At 43.3% G+C, this 21,783-nt stretch overlaps 1 protein-coding gene across 1 annotated transcript; it reads left to right on the top strand.

Annotated features, from left to right (window-relative positions):
- Positions 1-108: 108 nt before the first annotated feature.
- Positions 109-16,733, top strand: LOC129839990 (signal recognition particle subunit SRP68-like). The gene is made up of 16 exons (XM_055907756.1): positions 109-261; positions 615-681; positions 801-929; positions 1,128-1,323; positions 1,594-1,676; positions 1,970-2,079; positions 4,302-4,384; positions 4,652-4,792; positions 9,317-9,415; positions 9,711-9,772; positions 9,959-10,112; positions 11,084-11,178; positions 11,398-11,527; positions 12,350-12,425; positions 12,608-12,660; positions 15,063-16,733. The coding sequence occupies exons 1-16, from the start codon at positions 174-176 to the stop codon at positions 15,288-15,290; spliced, it is 1,794 nt and encodes a 597-aa protein (XP_055763731.1). The 5' UTR covers positions 109-173; the 3' UTR covers positions 15,291-16,733.
- The last annotated feature ends 5,050 nt before the right edge of the window (positions 16,734-21,783 follow it).

Genomic DNA, 21,783 nt, shown 5'->3' with positions numbered 1-21,783 from the left:
ATGTTTTTTTTTAATTTTGTGTTGAACTGTTTTGAATTATGTGCTTCACTAGTGTTGCGTGTCATGTGTAAACATAGCAAGAATTGCATAAAAAGGTATGATGACGCTGACGCTGGAGTTTACTTCCGGCGCATTTCTTCGGGTCAGTTTGGACGTGTGCTGCTAGCAGAAAAATGGCCTTAGACAAGCAAAATGAAGGAAAAATATTGCCTATGGATGAGAATAAAGAAAATAAAACGGAAGATGGAATAGGACTGGAGAGTATCCTTTCTAAAGCTATAAAGCTGACCCGGGACCAATATGTAATTTTGAGACACCAGTATTTTTTGGTGGAGGTAGGCTTGCCTAACTAACGTTAGTTAGCTAACGTAATGCCGGAAGGCTAGCGCTACGTGTCATTAGAAAAGCGGTTTACAGATGTTGTCATTAGAATATTGCTAAAATCATGTGTATTTAAGTAAATAAACATTGTCAACCTGCTACATCCATCACATAATGCAAATCCACTGCTAAAGTATATTTACTGTGATCTTTTCTCATGCACCACTGTGTATGTAGCTAGCTATTGGTTCCTGTGTGAATGTAGTAGAATGGCCCTTGACGCAGATTTGCAGTTCTCCAGATCATCAAGGATTCCCAGCAACAACATGGCTTGCGACACGGGGATTATCAGAGATACAGGTGAGATGGAGGACTGGACTATGGCAGCGAATGGGAGTTTGACAATCATAGACTATACCTTATGGTTGGCTCTTAGTTTCACACTGTAAAATTCACCCATCTCTTTCTCTCTGTCCTAGGGGATACTGCTCCCGGCGCTTGCGTCGTCTGCGCAAGACCCTGGGCTTCAAGTGTGGCAACAGGCACAAGTTCACTGGGAAGAAAGTGACTGTCGAGATGCTCTCTGACAACCGGTACTCTGACAACAGGTAATAGCACCCGATCCCGTTCATACAACAGTATTAAAGTACAACTGGATTTACAATCCAAATACTTCATGCATGAAAGCTGCCGGCAACCATCGTTTGGTTCTAGAACTACAATCAAAATACTCATAATGCATTAAGTGCGCAAAGAGGCACTAAAGTTGGCCCAAGTCCCTTGAATATAACAAATCCCCTTTTTAGGTATCTACTGCTGGTACTGATGGAGGCTGAGCGGGCGTGGAGCTACGCCATGCAGCTGAAGCAGGAGGCCAACACAGAGCCCCGCAAGCGCTTCCACCTGCTGTCCCGCCTGCGGAAGGCCGCCAAACATGGAGAGAGGCTGGAGAAGCTGTGTGAGAGCCCTCGTGTGGATGCCAAGACCAAACTGGAAGCACAGGTATGCTAATGCCCTGACCTGGAGAGTGTGACTTTCCCTATTGTTTCACCTTCATTTCTTTCAACATGTGGTTCAAGTTCTGTGCAAGTGAAGTAACAATTTAACTGAAACTAATATTTAAAGACAAATTTATCAGTTGAGGAACCAACAGTATAGGCAGCTGGGTGTGTCCTTGAGGAAAGAGCACTTCAGGGCCCTGTCTTTCTAACCCAGCTGAGATAGCTGCCGTTGACCTCTGAATGAATAATAATGAAAGCAACTTGTCTGCAGGCCTACACCTCTTACCTGAGTGGCATGGTGCGCTTTGAGCTGCAGGAGTGGAAGGCTGCCACGGAGGCCTTCAACAAGTGCAAGTGAGTCTGACCCCATTATACTACCTAAAGGCCGAAGTGTGGCCCTTTTTGATTGCTGAGCTTTTGATCTAGAGTATTGAGATCATTTCACATGGGGCAAATGAGGCCTCAAGAATGTAGGCTACATTGTATGTTGACAGATGTCAAGTTGTCTGTTTACAAGCGGTACCTACGTGTAGGCGTATGCTTAACATATCCAAACACATTTAGCGTACAGCTGTATTCTCGGACCACCATCTTGCTACTTGTGAACTAAAGACAATTCCATGTGTCTGTATTGTAACCTCTCTCAGGACCATCTATGAGAAGCTGGCCAGTGCCTTTACTGAGGAGCTGGCAGTGCTGTATCACCAGCGTGTGGAGGAGATCTCACCCAACATCCGTTACTGTGCTTACAACATAGGTAGGCGACACACGCATCCCGTCGCTCAGATTGACAGTGGGTTGCACTTTCATTTGCATTCACACCTCTCATACACTACCGTTCAAAAGTTTGGGGTCACTTAGAAATTTATTTTTTTAAGAAAAGCACTTTTTTTTAAACCATTAAAATAACATCACATTTATCAGAAATACACTGTAGACATTGTTAATGTTGTAAATAACAATTTTAGCAAAAACATTTATTTTATTTTAATTATTTTGTATTGGGTATCTACATAGGCATAGAGAGGCCCATTATCAGAAACCATCACTCCTGTGTTCCAATGGCACGTTGTTAGCTAAACCAAGTTTATTATTTTAAAAGGCTAATTGATAATTTAGAAAACCCTTTTGCAATTATGTTAGCACAGCTGAAAACTGTTGTCCTGGTTAAAGAATCAATAAAACTGGACCTCTTCAGCCTAGTTGAGTGTCTGGAGCATCAGCATTTGTGGGTTCGATTACAAGCTCAAAATGGCCAGAAACAAAAAGCTTTCTTCTGAAACTTGTCAGTATTCTTGTTCTGAGAAATGAAGGCTATTCAATGATAAATTGCCAAGAAACTGAAGATCTTGTACAACGAACGCTGTGTACTACTCCCTTCACAGAACAGCGCAAACGGTCTCTATCCAGAATGGAAAGAGTCGGAGGCCCCGGTGCACAACTGAGAAAGAAGCCAAGTACATTAGTGTCTAGTGTGAGAAACAGACGCAAGTCCTCAACTGGCAGCTTCATTAAATAGTACCAGCAAAACACCAGTCTCAACGTCAACAGTGACGAGGCGACTCGGATGCTGGCCTTCTTGGCGGAGTTGGAAAAATAAAAAGCCATATCTCAGACTGGCCAATAAAAAGATTAAGATTGGCAAAAGAACAGACACAGGACAGAGGAAGTTTGGGGAAAAAGTGTAATAGACAGGCAAATCTAAGTTTGAGGTGTTCGGATCACAAAGGCCATTCGTGAGAAGCAGAAAAGATGCTGGAGGAGTGCTTGACGCCATCTGTCAAGCATGGAGGCAATGTGATGGTCTGGGGGTGCTTTGGTGGTGGTGAAGTGTGAGATTTGTAAAGGCTAAAAGAGCCTTCCTTCAAGATCCATCACTCCCTTTTGCAACGCCATGCCATACCCCGTGGATGGCGCTTATTTGGAGGCAATTTCCTCCTACAACAGGACAATGACCAAAAGCACAGCTCCAAACTATGCAGTAACTATTTAGGGAAGAAGCAGTCAGCTGGATCTCAACCCTATTGAGCTGTTGTGGGAGCAGCTTGACCATATGGTACGTAAGAAGTGCCCTTCAAGACAATCCAACTTGTGGGAGGTGCTTCATGAAGCATTGTGTGAAATCTCTTCAGATTACCTCAACAAATTGACTACTAGAATGCCAAAGGTCTGCAAGGCTGTAATTGCTGCAAACGGCGATTTCTTTGACGAAAGCAAAATTTGAAGGACACTATTTCTTTTCTTTTTTTTTTCTCTTTTTTTTTAAAATAAATTTTATCCCCTTTTCTCCCCAATTTTCGTGGTATCCAATCGCTAGTAATTACTATCTTGTCTCATCGCTACAACTCCCGTACGGGCTCGGGAGAGACGAAGGTCGAAAGCCATGCGTCCTCCGAGGCACAACGCAACCAAGCCGCACTGCTTCTTTAACACAGCGCGCCTCCAACCCGGAAGCCAGCCGCACCAATGTTTCGGAGGAAACACCTTGCACCTGGCCCCTTTGGTTAGCGCGCACTGCGCCCAGCCCGCCACAGGAGTCACTGGAGCGCGATGAGACAAGGGAATCCCTACCGGCCAAACCCTCCCTAACCCGGACGACGCTAGCCAAATTGTGCGTCGCCCCACGGACCTCCCGGTCGCGTCCGGCTGCGACAGAGCCTGGGGGCGAACCCAGAGACTCTGGTGGCGCAGATAGCACTGCGATGCAGTGCCCTAGACCACTGCGCCACCCGGGAGGCCCCCCTGAAGGACACTATTTCAATTAAAAATCATTATTTGTAACCTTGTCAACATCTTGACTATTTCCTTTTCATTTTGCAACTCATTTCATGTATGTTGTCATGGAAAAGGACATTTTTAAGTGACCCCAAACTTTTGAACGGTAGTATATGCATTCTACTGCTCCCCCCCCCACACACACACAACTCATTCCTGTTCAGCTGACTGGTACTAAACAACCCTACTCCCCTCTGATTCCAGGTGACCAGAACGCCATGAATGAGCTGATGCAGATGAGGCTGAGTGCAGGAGGAGGAGGGGGCATGATGGCTGAGAAACTAGAGGTCAGTGTGTGGTCCCTCTCACTGTAAAACACATGCAAAGTAACTACTACTTTCCTACTGGAAAGTATGGCCATACATCTGTCCCTACATCTATTTTTTTACTTGTTAAGTGCAGAGAGAATCACTTTGTTCCATTGTCCATACTGTTATACCACTTAGAATGCAGGCTCAATACATTGGTCTCTATATCAGTAGTAGGCTAGTGTGGATATCGGAATAGACCTGTCTTATGTAGCATACTGTTGAATGGTTATGGTATTGTTCCAGGCCCTGATCACACAGACGAGAGCCAAGCAGGCAGCCACCATGAGCGAGGTGGAGTGGCGAGGCCGGACGGTGCCCGTCAAGATCGACAAGGCCCGCATCTTCCTGCTGGGCCTGGGAGACAACGAGGCCGCCATCGCCCAGGTCAGTGACCCTACCAGGGGACTAGTCACATTTTCACACTACTGAGCCAAGCAGAACTTGACTGGTCTGGTTTCTCATACACTGCAGTTGCTAGAAAGGACAATGTGAAAATAGAATATCCGAGCCCGTACGGTTCAGGTCAGCACGATAGTGTTAAAAGGAGTTCTCGACATTAACGCTTGTCCTCTTGTCTGGGACAAGCAACAACAACAAATCGGACAAGCAGAATATAGATTAGTTGTCACACATCAAACAATTACTCAGATTAGAATTTAATCTAAGTGTCTTCTAGATGTGCTGTCTCGTGTTTTCCCGATCTCTGCAGAGAGCATCTGAGTAGAAATATTGTATTGCATTGACAGGCACGAGCGGTCTTTCAATCAAGTGGGCCGTTGCCTGAGAGAGAGGGAGACATGGCAGCAGGTAGCCTTTAAAATAATCATAGACCTCAGACTAACTAGTGAGGAAAATTCTGTGAAACCCTATTAATGTTCTTTGCCTCTTACAACATGCTTATCAGTCACCTTTTTGGGCTTATGGCGTTAAAGGCCTTTTATTTGGTGGGGTGACCAGTAACTTGAGCTTTCAGAGAAGTCAAGAAACTGTCCTACTTGTCCGACTGACAACTGGCTAAACGTTAATGTCAAGCCCTGAAAAGGGTTTCTGCTTGGACACCTCTGCTTCATTATGGGCTATTGTGAAGTAGCTACGGGACTAGTAGCAAACTTATGAGCCTAGTGAACAAGGATGCCTTATGAACTAGAGAAACTTTTAGTGAACTAGGAGGACCAGTGAACAGGGGTTTAGTGGCGCAGCCTAGTCAGTGCTCTTTCTTTAGCCGTATCAAGCTGTTATCAACCAGTCTGCAGGGAGAGGTTATCCCAAAGGCAGGTCAGGAGTCCAACGGTGGCTATCGTCTCGTGTAGTTCACCTTGGGTCTCAGTAGGTGGCGTTCGCTCCACTACAGCTCTCTGACAGGTGTCTATTGTCAGACTCTTCTTACCTTCCCTGTCGGACTTCCTGTAGTCCTACCTCTTCCACCCTGCGGCCACACCTGTCACACCCACCTGCACTAGGCTCTGGCATGCTGCCGCTCGTGCTGTCAAACTGCATTCTATGCATAGCGACCCACACTCACATGGCTACACCCATCAGCCCTGGTCTCTATGGACAGACTAGCATCGGAGCTAAATGGTTATCAGCTTGGGAGTGGGACCATCATTTCTGTTAGATGTAGTGTGGCATAGCATTACACGTAATTGTTGTGCTTACACTTTTGAAGTAAGGCTGAATTTGGGTCTGGTCAGAAATTCCCCCTCATACCTGTCCTGCCTCTACTTCTACACTCCCCTTTATCTACCTCAGCTGTCTAAAGTTATGGCCTATTTTATACAGAGAAATTGCTATAGTAGACAATGTAACCAATCACAACCCTCCTTTTACTTGTATCGTTGCACATCCTGCAAATCACCAGTAGTGTGACAGTTTTGAATCCATTTTCACATTCACTATGTTGGTAATGCTTACAAACCCTAAAGGTAGCATTGATCCCACACTGGATCTTTGATATGCCTGTAGAGTATATTATGTTAGAACAATTTATATAGAATATCAAAACATTTAAATATTCATGTTTTATATATTTCTATATTCATAAATGTATGAACATTAAAATACTATTATTACAGAGCAAGCGGGTAAAGCTATATTTGACGTATGTTTTTGCTTTGTAGCACACAAATGAAACATTATGGAGGCCTAGGTAAGGTCAAAATTTCATATGGCAACTTTTTATTATTGACTTTATTATTTCTCATTTATGCTTTTTATATTTGACATTTGTATCTGTCAACATTCCTTCCTCCAAAGGACTTCTGTGGATTACAATTGTCTGGGTGCGTGAGGAATCCCTCAACCATTCCAACGGAAATGCCATTTAAGGCCATGCGCAATCCCTAGGGGCCATACTGAAGAGGGATGCGCCCTCCCTCTCTCTGTGGAAGCACAGTAGACACCAGACTGGTTCTCCCAGTTCTATTAGGGGCTTTGCCAGGGTGGTGGCACTAGTTTGTGTGTCACCACAAGACGCCCTCCCTACGTGCTGGATGGAGAGGAGTGAATGTTACTTCATTGTCTGCCCAATACAAATTTGTGTTAAATGGCAACTCTCACAGCTTCTCAGACTCATTTTCATTATCTCCAGCACAGTAACGTTTACATATGGGAAAATTGTGATTTTTCTACTTTTTGAAGAAAATTATATTATGTTAACACATTCCACCCGATGACATCAAAAGTTACATTTGAAAAACAGGGATTTTCAAACAGATTCATGGTGACGTGGGGAGCAAGAAAATGCCATCCCTCTGGCTAGAAACTCGTTGAAGGTTTTTTTAACAGTTAAAAAAATATATATATATCCTACTCTGTGTGTCAGAAGGTAGGTTTCCATCCAATCGGCGACAGATTTTGATGCGGATATTCCAAAATCCACAAAACTGACTTTGAAAAATCAGTGTGTGACGACGTAGTGCACACAATGTACGTTTTCTCTTAAGTTCATGTACCGGGAAAAATGTTGAAAGGTAAATGTGTTTCCATCGCATTTTCAGCTGTCTCAAACTGTTGTGTTAAATAGCAATTGTCACTACTCTGGTCAGATACACTGCGTAGGGTTGGGCGTAATCCAGATTTTGATAGTCCTACTGTTTCTGTTATACATTTGTATTTTTTGCACACAACAATTTAGGCAACAGGGAGCTTGATCATGGGAAGGATTGAATGTCTGTGCTGTAAACCAGAAGCTTGATCTTTACATCTAGCCACTAGATGTTAAGTTTGCAAACCAAATGCATAGCTGGAGCCCGTAGCTTTCTAACAGTTATTGTTATAAGCAGGGGCGTAGCATGCACCCTCGTACAATAAAATAAACATTTAAACAATGTGTGTGGGTGCGAGCTATGCCACGGTTTATAACGAAATCTAAGATTTGTTAAATTATATCCAGCTAAGGGCTCCAGCATACGCATTTGGTTTGCTTATTCTTTTGACCGGTGTTCAAATCAATACCGCCGGTATTTCAAAATACCCCGGTATACTGTATAACCGGTATACCATCCAAGCCTAACAGTGCGGGTAGGCTACTGAACATGACGCTATTAAGAGCGAGAATATCTTTATCGTCAAACGTCAGTCAAGCATCGATCTTCATGTCACCAAAATAAGACCCTCGATATTTATTGGAACAGGAGCATTAAGATCACCGTGCACTTTCATCACCCTGTGAAGTTCATCGTAAATGATTTAAACTGTAGCCTAGCTTACTTAAACTGCATGGTTTCCGGAGTTGTAGTGGCAGGACCACACACCATGTCATCTCACGACTCCAGTAGAAGGATTTATAATGTCAATATTTGTGCATTTAAGGAGTTTCCACCACCATTGCTCACATAATGAATTTTACCGACACAAAGATCCCACCATGTCGAATGAACGCCATCTTTCGGCATTTTATAAAATTGTACTGAAACCATCGGTTTCATCACAGCTGTCGTGATTTTAAATTTTTATTTTATTTATACAGTTACTTTACCCGCATAACTGGATGGAAACGTGCTTAATGATAAGCATTTTTTTTAGGACGTTTTTATAGTTTTAAACGCATCCATATAAATGTGCAGTTTTCAGAAATGTAGACACTGGTATGGTGCTGGAGATGAGGAATTTGAGGTTAAAAAGTGGCAGAATTTTCTATTTTGAAGTAGAACGCTCCCAATCATTCCCCGCCATGTTTTAGCACTTAAATCCATCCAATCTTACATTATTTTGCCGCATCTTATCCTCTGAATCGGTGTACATGCTTGTGAGACATAGTAAATCTCAGGATTCGCCAGCGTCTTCTCTGTTTTAGCTGACAAAAACACAAGCAATCATTAGTCAGCAGGTGAATATATAACAAACATTTTATTAGCATTTTTTTATTTTTTATTTAATATAGGCACTGCTAGGACGTTCTAACTAGGACATGAGTCATTGACGATACTTTTTAATATTTCTGACTCACTCATCTTCTAAAACGACTGACCTTTGTCATAAACAATATAAACCACGACACTTGGCTGCCTCCCAAATCTGCAAGTTAGCCGACAGTAACGTACACAATGAGCCTGTGTTACATCTTGGGTGACGTGAAGAACAAAGCTTCTCTTTCACATCGGTCCTGAGCTACAGTAGCTCTAGGAATTCACCTTCTACAGGAATGTCTACAGCAACCTGCTCTGCTGCATACTCCTGTCTCTCCCAGTCACAGCCTTACATTTCAAGTATGAGCACATGTGAGTAAAATGCTGCCGTAGGCATTTCAGCAGCTCAGGGATAGGGAAGATCTCTCTTGCTTATGCCTCATGTCCTCTATCCTCATGTCCTTCTCAATACCCATTGGAGAAGGTCAGGGGAGGTGTATATGGAAATATGAATTTATATTGTATGTCATATTTCTACTGGATCACCATTTGTCCCCCACAGGCAGCCAATGAGGAGACCAAGGAACGTCTGTACGAGACCCTACTAGCCGAGTGCAGAGACACCATCCAGGCTGTGAGAGAGGAGCTGAAAACTGAAGCGGTATGTATGACTGACTGACACCGAAAGAGTTACAGACATGACTGTTTGGGTTACAGAATGACAAATGAGGTTACAGACAAGACCGTTAGGGTTATGAACTGATACATTTGAAGTTACAGACATGACAGTTAGGGTTACGAACTGACCGGGGTTCACGTTGATACGTGGGTTTACTGACCTGACGTAGTAAAGTTCATAGGCTAAACAGTAAAGTGAGTAGGAGGGTCAAGGACCGTACCAGACTCTGTCACTATCTGTTTATGGGTAAATGCTCCCTGATTTCTCAACTCTGCAGAAGCAGCGAGAGAGATCTGATGATGCCAGTGGCAAAGTGTCCAACCTGCAGTTCCTGCACAGGTAAGAGAGGTCATTCTGTCTGACATTTGTCAGAGGATGCTAGACGCATGGTGACCACTATAGGTCCCTCAGACCGTCTTCTCCAATCCGTTTTGAGAAGATGAGAAATACAATCAAATAAGAGCCTATCTGTACATTGAATCAGTCTTTGACCTGTGTTTGTGTCTGCCCCCCCCCCCTCCATAGCTACCTGACCTACATCAAGCTGTGGACGGTGGTGAAGAGGAACGAGAGCATGGCCCACATGCTGCAGGCCAAGCTGAAGGAGCCGCAGGCGGACGAGAACAAAAGGGGCCCTCGCCCCCAGGACCTCATCCGTCTCTACGACATCATCCTCCAGGTACAAACACACACCTGGGTCGTATTCAGTAGCCACAAAACAGAGTAAAACAGTGCGGTACTACCTGATGTTGTCCAATTAAACCTTTCTGTTTTGCTGTTGTGTGCACTAATGAATACACCTCTGATAACACAACAACACGATGTCACATTCCATTGTCTGGCACATTCCAAATGTCTGTCCTTGTCGTCTCATAATGTTACAGTAATTGATAGTGAAACTGAAAGGTTAGATATTTTCCTGCTTCATGACCACAAAACATCCGAACCCTTCTTGGAGTTGGAGAAAGTTCAAATACCTCTATTTACTCCGCATACCCAGGGTCAAGTACATAAACTATACTGAACAAAAATATAAACGCAACATGTAGCGGTTTCATGAGCTTAAATAGAAGATCCCAGAAATGTTCCATGCGCACCACAAGCTTATTTCTCAAATTTTGAGCACAAGTTTGTTTACATCCCTGTTAGTGAGCATTTCTCCAAACATCCACCCGACAGGTGTGGCAGATCAAGAAGCTGATTAAACAGCAGGATCATAACACCGGTGCACCTTGTTCTGCAGACCATAAAAGGCCACTCTAAAATGTGTAGTTTTGTCACACAACACAATGCCACAGATGTCTCAAGTTTTGAGGGAGCGTGCAATTGGCATGCTGACTACAGGAATGTCCACCAGAGCTGTTGCCGGAGATTCGAATTTTCATTTCTCTACCATAAGCCTCCAACGTCACTTTAGAAAATGTGTCAGTATAGGCAACTGGCCTCACAACCACAGACCAGGACAGGCCAGGACTTCCACATCCGACGTCTTCGCCAGCGGGATCGTCTGAGGGAGGCCTGCCATTCAACCCTAATGTTAAGCCTGTAGAAATAGCATGTTTCTTTCTGACTCATTCTATTTCTATGGTTAAGCCTCTAGCAGTGAGTCATCTTGTCCTTGTTGATGTTGCCTCATGACTGTTTCTACAGAGTCTGGCAGAGCTGTCCACCCTGCAGGGGCTAGAGGAAGATCACACGTTCCAGAAGGAGGTGGCCCTCAAGATGCTGGTGTACAAGGCCTACAGGTCAGAGCTCACCCGACGGAGGACACACACCGTCCACGCGCACACACACCCACAGGTGTTTCTTCATAGCCTTGATGTATAAGCTAGTAAAGAAATGTAGTGAACTGTGTGTTCTATATCACACACACTTGCTGGCTTGACCCCTGCCATTGTGATCCGCCTCTGCCAGAACAGAAGCGTAAACCAGTCACTAACGTCCCTGCTCGCTCTCTCCCCCAGGTGTTTCTTCATAGCCCAGTCGTACGTGCTGGTGAAGAAGTGGAGCGAGGCTCTGGTCCTGTATGAACGGGTCCTGAAATACGCCAAGGAGGTCCAGTCCAAGGCTAAGAGCCTCAACAACAGCCTCAAGGTATCAGACACTGACCCCTGACCTAAAACCTTCGACCCCCTGACTCTGGCCAGTGTGTAAACGTTTTTAACACGCAGGTAACTGCCAAAATAAAGGAAACGCTAACATAAGGTGTCTTTTAATAGGGCATTGAGCCAACACGAGTCACAACGGCTTCAATGCGCCTCTGCATGACAGATTCTGCCAGTGTCTGGAACTTTATTGGAGGAATGTGATACCATTCTTCCATGAGACATTCCATAATGTGGTGGTGGGAAAGGCCGTCTCAGACGCCGCTCCAGATCGCCCATAAGGTTTCAATTGGGTTGAGATCTGGTGACTGAGACGGCCATGACGCGTGGTTTAAATCATTTTCATGCTCATCGAACCATTCCGTGACCGCTCGTGCCACCTGGATGGGGCCATTGTCATCCAATGGTTGCTTAGCCATGATAGCGAATATAATGGACTTCCCAGTGTTTTTATACATGACCCTAAGCATAATTAACTCGGCACTGTGTGGAAGCACCTGCTTTCAATATACTTTGTATCCCTCATTCAAGTGTTTCCATTATTTTGGCAGTTACCTGTATCTACAACTCATGCGTTGAAAGAAAAGCTTTGTCTGTCAAATACTATTCATGATATAGAATCAATTGGCTCCGAGTTCAAACATGACAATATCCACAAAGTTGGTGTTCTTTTATCTTTTGGGGGGGGGGGGGGGCGTGTTTGTCATTGAAATGTTTGCAGGTCGGTAAACATACGTGTTATTCATGATACTCTACTGTGGGACTGTCTAAAAGTGTCTTTGTCTGATGTATCTGTCTCTCTTGCCTAAAGGATCTGCCTGATGTGCAGGAGCTGATCACAGAGGTCAACGCTGAGAAATACTCGCTTCAAGCGGCAGCCATCTTAGGTGGGTACCTGACTTGCAAGGGCAGCCATTTTGTTTCTATAGGGTTAGGCAACTTATCTTTGTATTTACTTTTCTGCTTGACTTGTCATTGTTGTGACCTGACCGGTATGTGTTTTGTAAGACTTGTGGTCTCTGGTTTATTTTGCCTGTGTTATGAAGCTGAGGGTGTGTTTGTATTTTAGACACGGAGGATGCTCCTGAAGCACCCTCTCAGCAGAAGGTGAAAGACAACACGGTAAGAACGAACAAAATTAGCCTCCCACATGAAAACGAAGTCTCACTGCGAACTACCCCCATTGTGCTTAGTCCTAACTCTAATCTGTCGTGGAGAGACTCTGCGTGTCATTACGGTGTTTGGGTTTTTTGTCACTGGTTATTTGAACAAATCACTATTTCGCAGGTGTTAGCATCTTTTGAATTTTGGAAGGGGACATTCGGCCGTAACTTGCAAAGAGAGGGTAGAGCTCCTCGTTCCGCTCCTCATTCTAGCATTTCTTGATCTCTTCTCTTAACGTTGACCCAGAACTTAATTGCGCAGCTGACCAATTACGTGGTACTTTAGTTCTGGGTTAAATCTGACTCCTCTGTACCTCAAGTTCCAGCCCAGCCATTTTCTGGGCTACTTTCAGATAATGGTGGAGTAAATGAAAAGTGTAGAGAATACTACTGTATGTATGTTAGTTGTGAGAGGAGGTAGTGTTGGGAATAGGAGTGTGCCTACCACAAATCATTGCCTTACATGGGACAGTCTGTGGGAAATAATACTCCCTGACCTGCCTCAGGCAGCATTCCAGCTCTGTAATGTATTGACTATCAGACTGACATGGAAAAATGTAAATGTTTGGGGGATGGGTGAAATATCAGGAGACCTCTGCCAGACATGCTAAACAAAAAAAAAGAAAGGTCCTCTCACTGTCAACTGCGTTTATTTTCAGCAAATTTATTGTGTAAATATTTGTATGAACATAAGATTCAACAACTGAGACAAACTGAACAAGTTCCACAGACATGTGACTAACAGAAATTGAATAATGTGTCCCTGAACAAAGGGGGGAGTCAAAAGTAACAGTCGGGATCTGGTGTGGCCACCAGCTGCATTAAGTACTGCAGTGCATCTCCTCATAGACTGCACAAGATTTGCCAGTTCTTGCTGTGAGATGTTACCCCACACTTCCACCAAGGCACCTGCAAGTTCCCGGACATTTCTAGGGGGGGCCCTCACCCTCCGATCCAACAGGTCGGACATGCTCAGTGGGATTGAGTTCCGGGCTCTTTGCAGGCCATGGCAGAACACTGACATTCCTGTCTTGCAGGAAATCACGCACAGAACGAGCAGTATGGCTGGTGGTATTGTCATGCTGGAGGGTCAAGTCAGAATGAGCCTGCAGGAAGGGTACCACATGAGGGAGGAGGATGTCTCTGTAACGCACAGCGTTGAGATTGCCTGCAATGACAACAAGCTCAATCCGATGAGGCTGTGGCAAACCGCCCCAGACCATGATGGACCCTCCACCTCCAAATCAATCCCATTCCAGAGTACAGGCCTCGGTGTAACGCCCATTCCTTCGGCGATAAACGCGAATCCGACCATCACCCCTGGTGAGACAAAGCTGACTCATCAGTGAAGAGCACTTTTTGCCAGTCCTGTCTGATCCAGAGATGGTGGGTTTGTGCCCATAAGTTGACATTGTTGCCGGTGATGTCTGGTGAGGACCTGCCTTACAACAGGCCTACAAGTCCTCAGTCCAGCCTCTCTCAGCCTATTGCGGACAGTCTGAGCACTGATGGAGGGATTGTGCGTTCCTGGTGTAACTCGGGCAGTTGTTGTTGCCATCCTGTACCTGTCCCGCTGGTGTGATGTTCGGATGTACCGATCCTGTGCAGGTGTTGTTATACGTGGTCTGCCACTGCGAGCATGATCAGCTGTCTGTCCTGTCTCCCTGTAGCGCTGTCTTAGGCGTCTCATTGCAATTTATTGCCCTGGCCACATCTGCAGTCCTCATCCCTCCTCGCAGCATGCCTAAGGCACATTCATGCAGATGAGCAGGGACCCTGGGCATCTTTCTTTTGGTGTTTTTCAGAGACCGTAGAAAGGCCTCTTTAGTGTCCTAAGTTTTCATAACTGTGACCTTAATTGCCTACCGTCTGTAAGCTGTTAGTCTCTTAATGACCGTTCCACAGGTGCATGTTCATTAATTGCTCATGGTTCATTGAACAACCATAGGAAACAGTGTTTAAACCCTTTACAATGAAGATCTGTGAAGTTATTTGGATTTTTACGAATTATCTTTGAAAGACAGGGTCCTGAAAAAGGGGCGTTTATTTTTTTGCTGAGTATATATGTCATTGTGTAATCCCACACGGGATCGGGTTTCACTCTTAAATCTGTCATACACTGCTCATGATAGCAGCATGACATTTCTATGTCGACATGGCAGGCATTAGTTGTTCACTACTGAACCTAGTGCTGGTTCATGAAAAATGACCTGCATTGGATCCACAGCATACGTTTTCTGCTAGCTGACAGACTAGCCATACCTTATGACAGGTTCTAGTCATTTATTTTTACCAGTCCCTTCTCTCCCTCTAATTTGTCTACCCCTACCCCTCTTTTGGCTACCACCCCTCTCCATCCAGCCTCTGTGCGAGCGCCTGGAAACCTTCCACCTGGACCCCACCCTGGTGGGGAAGCAGCCCAACCTGGTCCAGTTTCCCCCTGACTTCCAGCCAATCCCCTGTAAGCCCCTCTTCTTTGACCTGGCACTCAACCACGTGGCCTTCCCACCCCTCGACGACAAGGTGGAGCAGAAGGGCAAGGGCGGCCTGACCGGCTACATCAAGGGCATCTTCGGCTTCGGCAGCTAAATTGAGTCCCAGGCTTTGGTGAGGCCTTCAGGTTGGAAGCAGCCAGATATTGATAAACAGGCTGAGTGGGTTTCTAGAAAACTGTCATCCATCTGAACTGTGGAAAAAATGTCTGTCTGGAAATGGCACCCTGTTTCCTTATGTAGTAGACAATTTTGTCAAAAGTAATGAACTGCGTAGGGTATAGAGCGTCATTTCAAAAGCTACCAGTTTGAGACTTCATGTTCTAGAGGTTTCCTGCCTTGTTTGTTCCCTTCAACAACCCCCAACACACTTTACAGAGGGAAACAAACCCAATTGACTTATCTTTAATTATTTTCATTTTCAACTCTTAAAAGCTCTTTCATGTACCCAGTCTCAATGTCAGTATACAGGAGGGAGGGAGAGTAAGTGTTGTATCAATCACTATCAAACAGGAGAAACCGTATAAATGCAGCCCACAGGGTAAATCCACGACCAAGCCGTGATGTCTCATAACACATTAATTTCTGATCGTGGTCATGCTGTCAAAATTCTATCACCTCTGTATTGCCTCACATTTCTTATGACTTTAATATCTAGATTGTGAGACAAGTTCTCAATGTAGAGAATAAATGATCTGTCTGTCTTGTCCTGCATGCTATTGTGGCACCAATACAGCTCTCCATGGATGACAGTTAAAGTTAGACTAGACATCAGGATTGAAATGGTCCTGTTAATTTCCTTATACAACAATGGGGTTCAGTGGCCAATGACTTTATAATCGGTACAGGAACGGACTCTAACATGTGTTTATATTCTCTAATGATATGACTTTTTAAAACATTTATGTAAGTTCTGTGTGTGACAAGACAGAATGACCTTTGAGGTCAAAGGTGACTGCTTAGGATTCCTTTTCGACTCACCCCCGAAAGCTTCAGGCAGCATTCATGAACTTCTGTCAAAAACAACCCTAGTATGTCTAGAAATACAGTATTTTAGTACACACTACTTCATTGTATCAGTTGGCTCCTATTCCAACAGGTTTTAAATGGGAGGGAGCGGCACCCTTTGAGTGCCTAACACCTCTTCAGCTTTTCCAGTACCGAAGCCAGTTCTGTAATCAAGAGTCTTTAGCTATTCAATGGACCTCGCATTTGCTTATGATGACTGTGTTCTCCACTACAGGTTATCAATTTACCTTCTGTCTTCTCTTCAATCAAACTCTTTGTTTTCTCTTTAATTCGGGGTGATATCGGTCTTGTACGTTTTATTTCAAAACTTTTTTTGTTTCCCAATGTGGTCATGTGTTAATAAACAGGATTTGGGTTAGATGCGTTTTGGAATGGTTTCACGCATCGTCACCCAAGATGCCTGAAAACTGGTTTCTGTAAACATGATTTGAAAACTAAGTGGAGTATTGAAGAGTAGTGTGAAATTATGAATTTTCCAGGCTTCTAATTAATAAACGAGACATTTGCGTGACCAGAGTTTGTCCTTTTTTTTCCTCATGTCTAACTTCTCTTGAATGTTTCAAGATGTTATAACTTTGCTTTTTGTAATTTTCATTCACTTTTTAGTTTGACTGATACTGACTTTATACTGTAGCTTCAATTGACAACCTCTATAACACAGACTTTATAAACCTGCTATTATAATGAAGTAATAAGGCACGAAGGGGTGTGTTTTATGGCCAATATACCATGGCTAAAGGCTGTTCTTAGGCGTAGTGTGGAGTGCCTGGATACAGCCCGTAGCTGTGGTATATTGGCCATAAACCACAAACCCCTGAGGTGCCTTATTGCTATAAAATGGTTACCAACTTAATTAGAGCAGTAAAAATACATCTATTGTCATACTCGTTGTATACGGTCTGATATGCCACGGCTGTCAGCCAATCAGCATTCAGGGCTTGAACCACAGTGTTATAGTAGTGCTTTTGGCACTTTCACATAAGCCTATTAGTGTAGTTTCATGATCATAGGCTCTTGTGTCAGGTGTGGGTGTGTGAGCAGCATGAGATGCCTGTGTTGGGTGTGTGTTTTTGTTCCAGGCAGACATACAGGTGATACATGTTAACAACTTTCAAAGCTAACCAGCCTCTTCCCACCACCTAACATTTTTCCCTTGATCCCTTATCGGTTTCCGACAGCTGGGCTCTGTCATCACGAGCCGCCGGTATGTGCCTTCCACCACGCACACTTCAGACACCATCAAATGCATTCTGACCTCGTATGGGTCATTTTGTGTGTGTGATAATAGGTCATGATCAGGAGTCAGTATGAGTAGATGATTATGATGTGCTGTTTGTCTGGTGAATCACTTTCCTTCTACTGTATACATATCTATACAGGGTTATGTACTTCAATATAAAATGGCTAATCACAATCCTACTTGTGTGTACTAAAATAATGTGGTATTACGGTAGATGTCTTAACCCTTTACTGTATACACACACCTATGTTTAATGTATTCCCACGCACTCTTACTGCAGAAGTGTTGCCATAGGAACCTTGAGGCTGGCAGTTCCTCCAAGTTTCCCCTATCTCTGGTGTTCCTTGTACCCCACCCAAACGGTATGACAGCATGACAACTGAGTTTTCCTAATTATGACAGTCATGTGGTATGGCATTACATATCATTTTTTTAATTTAACCAGGTAAGTCAATTAAGAACAAATTATTATTTACAATGATGGCCTAAGAACAGTGGGTTAACTGCCTTCTTCAGGGGCAGACGACAGATTTTTACCTTGTCAGCTCGGGGATTCGATCTAGCAACTTTTCTGTTACTGGCCCAATGCTCTAACCACTAGGCTACCTGCCGCCCCAAATATAAAGAAATTGACAACCCTGCCCATTGATAACAGCAGCCATATTTTCCCCCTCATGGCCATTCTTGAGGAAGGCTAATGGGCATTTCCAAAACAAAAACATTAACGGTAATTATCAATCAATGGGCAAATAATAGCCTGGTTAAACCAGACTGAACATGTGACATCAAGTAAAACAAATAATCCCTTTAATGGCCCCAATGGCTGTTTTGAGCAAAGTAATTTTATTTGGTTGTACATAAGTCGATACTGAGCAAAAATATAAACGCAACATGTAAAGTGTTGGTCCCATTTTTATTACATTTTTTTACCCCTTTTTCACCCCAATTTCGTGGTATCCAATTGGTAGTTAGTCTTGTCTCATTGCTGCAACTCCCGTATGGACTCGGGAGAGGCGAAGGGTCCTCCGAAACACGACCCAACCACGCCGCACTGCTTCTTGATACAATGCCCGCTTAACCCGGCAGCCAGCCACACCAATTTGTTGGAGGAAAAATCGTACACCTGGCGACCGTGTCAGCGTGCATGTGCCCGGTCCGCCATGCCACAGGAGTCGCTAGAGCGCGATGGGACAAGGATAATCCTGACAGCCAAACCCTTCCCTAACCCGGACGACGCTGGGCCAATTGTGCGCTGCCCCATGGGCCGCGTCCGAGCCTGGACACAAACCAGGATCTCTAGTAGCACAGCTAGCAACTGCGATGTAGACCTATGCCCTCCCATAGCTGCGGCCCTGCCCAGTCATGAATTGATTTCAATTGACTGATTTCCTTGTATGAACTGTAACTCAATAAAAGTGTTGAAATTGTTGCATTTATATATTATTTTCAGTATAACATTTTTAACAATTTAGATAACGTCTAAGGCAAATCAAACATTCAATAAATCAAAAGTTCAGTAAACAACTGGTAATTAAATTAAGGCAAACTAGGCAGATCAAATAAAAGAAATAGTAAACCAAAATCAAACAGCCATCAAAAGGAATGGGGGAAATAATCTATCAACAAAGAAAAAATGTGAATGTCCTTTCGCAGCATGACATGAGTAAAGGAAAAATGAAGGGGATGTGGCTGGCGTGCGAACTGATTATTTAATTTCAGAATGGATTAAAATTAGAATAAGATTAGGGTCAGGATTAAGGGTTTGGTTAAGGTTGGGAACAAGTTAAGGGTCAGTAGCTATGTTACCATTAACTTCAGCAATTATTTACTTATTTTTTGATGACATTTATTGAGCTTGCATAGAAAATAGATTGACAATTGCCTGCTATGGTACGTTTCCATTGAACTGTCTTGTGTCAATAAAAATAGCTGTACATTTGGTTTCCCTTTCCTCTTTCCTTTAAGAACACTGATCTAGTGAAAGGACTTGGCATGTCCCTATGTACTTGGAATGCTTTCACCCATCCGGTCCTCTGAAACCAGTTGTCATAAATTAAAGTCAAGGAAAGTTAACAACTTAGAACCATTGTTACACCTCTCTCTACTGTTTCACATTTCAAATGGGTTTTATCCACAAGGTAGAATGTAGAATGAAGTGGGTGAAGTCTTCCATTTTCCATTGAGGCAAATTGTGCATTAATAAATTGACATCAGCCTGTATGCCCTCCCACCTAGCATTTAGAATTACTTCAGGTGCCACGCGGACCTTCAAAATGATTCTGCAATTATCATTTATTTGAAAAACACCATTTCCATCACCATTTGTCAGAATAAAAATGGGACCGAGCATATAACAAATGTGTGCTCTCTATCTCAATCTTACTCTCTTGCAATTGAAGTCTTCAAGCCACATTCCTGTCCATCTCCCATCGTTGATAAGCTTAGCAGAAACCCTAATCTTGAATAAATGTACAAGTCTTCCGTTTGGCAAAGAAGGACACTATCAATGTATGGAGTATTTGTATGATTAAACATTTTGCAGTGGGCCTACTAGTTGAGATGTCCCTTGTCTTAGATCACTCCCAATAACAGTCATTCTAGGCCTCTATCCTGTTCCTTGTTGATTTCTGGTCGACCTATTGATTAGAGCATTAATAACTTTGATATCTGTTTTTATAAAGGTGCACAGCAGTCTCCTGTCCAGAGCTAGGTAATTGAGGATAATGTCTAACTTTATTGTGGATTTGTGACAGGCCATCTCCAAGGGGTCGTTCGACGTTAGTTTCCAGAAATGGCTTCTTGAAGACGTGAACTTTCATGTGTCTTAATTACGAACTTGTATGGGATCCATAAATATGAATAAAAATGTTAAATGATGAGCCTAGTTTAGCCAAGGAGAAAGCACTGAGCTATATGGGGATGGTTGTGCGTTTACATGGGAATTCTTAAAGAGATGGGTGGGGCTTAAGAGGGTGTGAACGATGCTGAATGGCCGTTCACAAAAAAGAGCTTTTTTTCTTTTTTCTCCTAAATGGGATAGCAAGTTTATCAACTTTCAAAGCAGCATAACTTTCCCATGTTTACTCCAACAGTGTATGAAATACATTTTGAAGCTGAGTTTGTATAAAATGTAAAAAACGAAAGAAAATCAATTACATTTGACATAAGCCCCCATAGAGAAAACTGGTCACATTTGTGAAAGCTTAGCTTGGTTGAAGCCCACTGTAAGGAATATGTACCGGTAATGTATATAACAGACCCAATTTTCTTATGGAATGTGTCAAATATAATTTCTCTGTTGGATACATTCTAACATTATGAACTTTGATTCAGAAAGATATTTGTTGCTTTTTTTTAAATCATTCTGAACTTTAATTCAGAAAGATTTTTGTTGCTTTTAAAAAAATCAATTTAATACTTGGAAATTGATTGTGTTACAACGGGGATCATCACACAGGAAACCATCTATCTGCCGCAGGCCAATTATTTTCTTGAGCGGATGATCGGGCGACCGGAACATAATTACAAATAATTTATAAACTGCAAATTGACCGCAAAAAGCCCAAACAGATATAATATTTGACTAAAGTATAATAATTTAAAAAATTTCTTACATTTGTAGATGATCGCGTGTGTCTCTATTATGCGTGGGAATACTTGGAAACAGATTTCCACAATTCAAATCACTTGGAGCTGACTTTCTGGTGTTTTTAGTCCTTTATTTCCACAATTCAAATCACTTGGAGCTGACTTTCTGGTGTTTTTAGTCCTTTATTTCCACAATTCAAATCACTTGGAGCTGACTTTCTGGTGTTTTTAGTCCTTTATTTCCAACCATTAAAGTTTGAAAAACCACTGGTGGGCCGCCAGTTGGGGAACCCTGTTTTACAATGTCAACATTTCTATTTGTTTATGGCCCCTCTGCGCACACACACACACACACACATACACACACACACACACACACACACACTATAGGAACAGAGTACACAGGCATCCACTAAGATAGGATTGTACTTCATCTTGCCTTGTTTAAAGTTTACATTACCTCCACTACTTATTAGTATCTAATTACCCACAAGCCCATATGTTATTCTACAGAAACAAATGTTTCTCCAGACTCCCTAGCAAAGTAGCGACAGTGACTTTAGAAAACCTCAATGAGTGGCAGTGAACTAAGGAATGGGGAGGGTTGAACTACTAGAGGTGAGTAAAGGAGGGCAGAAGTGAGGAGAAGGAGTGTGTAAGAACAGGTTGGCCCGGTCCTGTGGAACTAAATAGATTGTAAACAGGGAGGGGCACAAGTACTCTTTCAGTCAGC

Source organism: Salvelinus fontinalis, chromosome 40 (assembly GCF_029448725.1).
Source record: "Salvelinus fontinalis isolate EN_2023a chromosome 40, ASM2944872v1, whole genome shotgun sequence".
NCBI classification, from domain to species: Eukaryota; Metazoa; Chordata; class Actinopteri; order Salmoniformes; family Salmonidae; genus Salvelinus; species Salvelinus fontinalis.
This window is presented reverse-complemented; position numbering and strand designations above follow the sequence as displayed.